Source organism: Alligator sinensis, unplaced genomic scaffold, assembly GCF_000455745.1.
Source record: "Alligator sinensis unplaced genomic scaffold, ASM45574v1 scaffold1023_1, whole genome shotgun sequence".
Lineage (NCBI taxonomy): Eukaryota > Metazoa > Chordata > Crocodylia > Alligatoridae > Alligator > Alligator sinensis.
This window is the reverse complement of record NW_005842373.1, coordinates 157,047-161,306: the sequence shown is the minus strand read 5'-3', so window position 1 is coordinate 161,306 and position 4,260 is coordinate 157,047. Positions and strand designations below refer to the sequence as shown.

Sequence of the window (4,260 nt, the reverse complement as noted above, 5' to 3'; positions counted from 1 at the left end):
GAGCTCGGGGTAACCAGGAAGCTGGGGCGCTGTTTGGGGGGAGGGGGTACCGAGGCATTCTGGCACTGCAGACTGGAAGAGTTGAAGCGCACAGCAGGGATGCGCTGGCTCCGGCTCTGGCCTGGCAGCCCCACGACACACTCGTAGCCACGCTGCCCCGACTGCGGCTGTGGCAGGTTCTTGGCCCGGAGGCTGATGGGGCGTGGCACCCCTGCTGGGATCAACACCGCTGCCCCTGGCAGCAGCTCTGGGCAGCCCTGGGGGGAAAGGGGGAGTGGGGATCAGGACCCAGATGTCCAGAAGCCCAACCCCCCACTTCCCATCTAGAGAACCCAGATGACCTGGACACTCAGCACCCCCTACCCTCACCGCCCTCCAAGCCCAGAGAACCAACCTCCATTCCCAGCCAGATGCAGGTAACTGCTAGGGTTGCCATAGAAACCACAGCTGTTTAATTGGAGCTGGGTACCAGGACTGGAGACTGGGGTGCAGGTGAAGGCCAAAGGAAGAGCCTCCCCCATGGTGCTCCTCAATCCCGACCCACAGCCCCTCACTGCCAACCAGCATCCACCCTTGTCTCTTGGTTGGGAGGGAGGGAGGGGTTGAGCCAGACGACCACATGTCGCCCCCAGGACTCCCTCCTACACGCTGTCTGCTCCCTGCTCTGACCGCAGCCCCCAGACTATCAATTACTGTGACCACAGGCAGTTCCTAAAGGCACTGTATTGATCCCCACCCCCACGCCACGTTGGAACCTCCCAGTGCTGCAGCCAGCTCTGAGGCAGGGCTTGGGGGGGCGGGGGGGTGCACTAGCTCCTAGGTTACAGCTGGCTGGGGGAAGGAGGGGTGGGGAGGGGGCTCTCACCTCAGATGTGTTGACACGGCCCTCAGCAAAGCTGCAGTGAGTGGGGTCAGGGGCACAAATGTGCCGGTACTTGCACCAGTGGCACCGGAAGGGGCTGCCTACACAGGCCAGGCACCTGTGGGGGGTGGGGGCACGGGGTTAGCCCAGGACCCCCCCCCAGCCCTTGGACATGCCCCTCCCTTGTTTCCGGCCCCATTGTTTCCCCTCCAGGAACTGGACAATACTGGCACCAGGGAGCTGGGGGGGCATAGAGCGGGAGGGGGAGAATTCAGTTAGCTGCCCAGAGAGGGGGGGGGGGGGGCGGTGGGTCAGACATGGGGGGCACCATAGGTATAAGAGGGACTGCAGGACTGGAGTGAGGAGCAGCATGGGGGTGAGGGAGGCTGCGGGTCAGGAGTAAGGAGAAACATGGGGGTGAGGATGTCTTGGGAGGGCTCTGGGACCACTCCTCCTCACCCCAGGAGGCGGCTGCAGTTGTAGAAGATGAACTCGGTGCCGACAAAGTCTTGACCTGTCTCCAGTGACCGCAGCCAGAGGTGCAGGGGCCGGGCCTCCCCTGGGAGTCAAAGATCAGGAGGGGTCACAGGGCAAAGGACCACCCCCTTGCCCATACCTTGCACCTGGCCTGGATCCCAAGGCCTGGTCCTTGCTGCTCCTTCTATGACCTTTGCCCTCTGACCTGCCAACCCCTCCCTGGTATTTTCCTATTGACCCTCTTCCACTCGTGCCCCTTACTGCTCTCTGAGTGCCTCCCTGCCCCACTATGATCTTTGCCCTCTGATCTTCCCGTCCCCACCTTGCCCCTTCCACCTTCTCCAAACCCTCATGCCCTTGACAGCCTGGCCATGACCTCCACCCTGTGGATGCTCACCATGGGGGGCAGGGCTGGGGGGCAGGTCATGTGGGGCAGGGGCAGGGCAGGTGACCTGCCCACCCAGGAGCAGCTGGGCTGGGCTCTGCCCCACCCCCACAAAGACACAGACAATGCCGGGGGACAGGTCAGGAACATTCTCCACTGTCAGGAGCAGCTGGGGGGGTGGAAATCAGAGGTCAAGGGTCAGAGCTGGGGCAAGACACAGGCATGTGGGTATAGGATATACGGCCACCCCCACCCCTTCCAAGGGAACCCAGGCATCTAGGGCAGGAGCGCATAGCCTTCCAGAGAGCCCAGGCATCTGGGCAGAGGCAGACACCTGTTGAGGGGGCCCAGGCATCCAGGATGGGGTAGAACTATACTTCCCCCACCCCCCGCAAGGGAACCCAGGTGCCTGGGATGGGGACCCAGCCACGCCCTCTTTCCAAGGGACCCAGGCAACCAGGACAGGGCTCACCCTTCCTGTGGCCCTGAGGGACCAGGCCTCCAGGTGACTCACCAGTGGGGCAGGGGCGGTGACAGAGGCATTGCTAGGTTCGATGCGCAGCCGCACGCACTGGGCCAGGACCAATGCCAGGCGCCCAGGCTCCCCGCCCCGTGGACACGCACTCTCCCGGCCACACCTGGAAGGGCACTGGGGTCAGGGCATCGTCCTGGGGAAGCTTGCAGCCACCCAACAAGACCTTGTTAGCTGTTTCCTCCCCTGGGGGCTTGTTAAGCACCCAGATCTGAGAAAAAGCCTTGGAGGGGGGGAGGCATCTGGAAAAGGGGAGGGAGGTGTTCCCTTGGGGGCTGCAGGTTAGGACTGAGGGGTACTGAAGGACGATGAGGGATTAAAGATTGGGAGTGAGGGGCACCACCAGGGTATATGAGGGGAGCTGTGGGTCAGGACCAAGGGACTACATGGGGTAATGGGGTAATGGGAGGGGGCTGCAGGTTGTGAGTGACAGGCATCACCAAGCTGGGGCTGGTGGGTGGCAATGACAGGAGTGCCAGGAACCCAGACGTCTGGGTTCCCAGGGGGACAGCAGATTCTGGGGGGGCTGGGAGGCAGTGGGGGGCTCTTACCTGTGGTGCAGGATGCACCAGGCACAGTGTGGGTCCCCAGAGCCCAGGCAGGTCTCACATGACTGATACCGCTCGCACGTCTCCACTGGCAACCGCACAACCTGAGGGGGGGCACACCTGAGACCCCCCTGCCCTGGGCTCACCATGCCCCTCACTCCCAACCCGCAGCCCCCTCCCCACAGCCCTCCAGTGCCCTTCATTCCTGACCTGCAGCCCCTCCATGCCTCTGTGGTACCTCTCACTCCTGCCCCGCAGCCGCCCCCCCCCACCACACCTGGCTGCGGCTGAGCAGGTAGAGGTGCCGCTGGTCAGGGCTCAGGCTGGCGTCCCGCAGCAGTGGCTCCCCAGGGCTGATGGGCACCGACTCGTAGAGATGCACATCCTGGGGTCCATCCACACGCACCTGTGGGGGGAAGGTGTGAGGTGGAGGGGTCCCCCCCACATATACTCGGAGGACACCCCCCCGCCCCTGCCCCTCTACACACCAGAGACTGTGAGGATCCAGGCTCACAGACCTGGGGGGGGGGCGGGGGGGGCACTGCAGCAGGTTGGGCAGCCCCACCCACTGGGCACTACTGCTGTCCCTCACTCCAGACCCACACAAAGCCCCATTGAGCCCAGGGGATCCAAGCCAGGGGAAGAGGAGGGACAGAGGCAGCCCTCTCCCTCGCTCCCCTCCCCTGTCACCCCAGCTAATTGAATCTGCTCCATTCATAAAGGAGCCATGCCCTCCCCCTCTCCACCAGGTTCAGGAGTTCACCCGTCCCCCTGCCCCAAGGGGACGCCCAGTCTGGCGCAGCTTCAGGGCAGCTAGATGCAGGCTTCCCCTGGGATCCCCATCCCCCACAGAGCATCTGGCAGAGACAGGGTCTGCGGGTCAGGAATGAGGGGCACTTGCAGGGCCAGAGGGGGTCTGTGGGTCCAGAGTGAGGGGCACCAGGGCTCCCCCCCTTCTCTGGGCCCTGGGGGCTAGAGGATTAATCTCTTATTTTTGCCCTGAACTCAGCATTTTCCACCAATGCCCTTTGATGTTGGTTTCAAAGAGCTGGGCTGGAAGGAGCTGAGCAAGGGCTGTGGTCAAAGGGGGGCAGGTCTGAGCTGGCAGTGACCTCCCCTGTAAGGTACCCCTCACTCTCAACCCACAGCCCCACTTCCTGGCATCCTCCACAACACCCTGGGGAAAGCACGGAAGCTTGTTTAATAAGAATCAAAGGTTGTTATAATAATGGGTAGCAAAACCAAGATGCCAGAACTCAAATGTACAGACAGCCTCCTCTGCCCCACCTCTGACCTGGACATGGGCAAGGATGGGGGGTTTGCGGGTCAGGAGTTAGGGGCACCTTTTGACAAGTCAGGAGCAAGGGGCACCGCAGACTAATGGGGAGGGGTGTGGGTCAGGAGTGAGGGGGCCGGGGGGGGGGGGGGGGGCACGCTATTTGAGGGGGTGCGGCGG

General features: G+C 63.1%; 1 protein-coding gene across 1 annotated transcript in view; it reads right to left on the bottom strand.

Moving 5' to 3' along the window:
* The window catches only part of PLXNA3 (plexin A3), a 17,898-nt gene that overhangs the window by 11,706 nt on the left and 1,932 nt on the right, over nt 1-4,260 (bottom strand). Inside the window, exons 3-9 of the mRNA XM_025210816.1 lie at nt 3,082-3,210; nt 2,808-2,908; nt 2,239-2,362; nt 1,737-1,893; nt 1,322-1,421; nt 866-980; nt 51-257 (exon numbers count right to left, since the gene is read on the bottom strand). Coding sequence (XP_025066601.1) covers nt 51-257; nt 866-980; nt 1,322-1,421; nt 1,737-1,893; nt 2,239-2,362; nt 2,808-2,908; nt 3,082-3,210 — 933 coding nt within the window. The remainder of the gene's footprint in view (nt 1-50; nt 258-865; nt 981-1,321; nt 1,422-1,736; nt 1,894-2,238; nt 2,363-2,807; nt 2,909-3,081; nt 3,211-4,260) is intronic.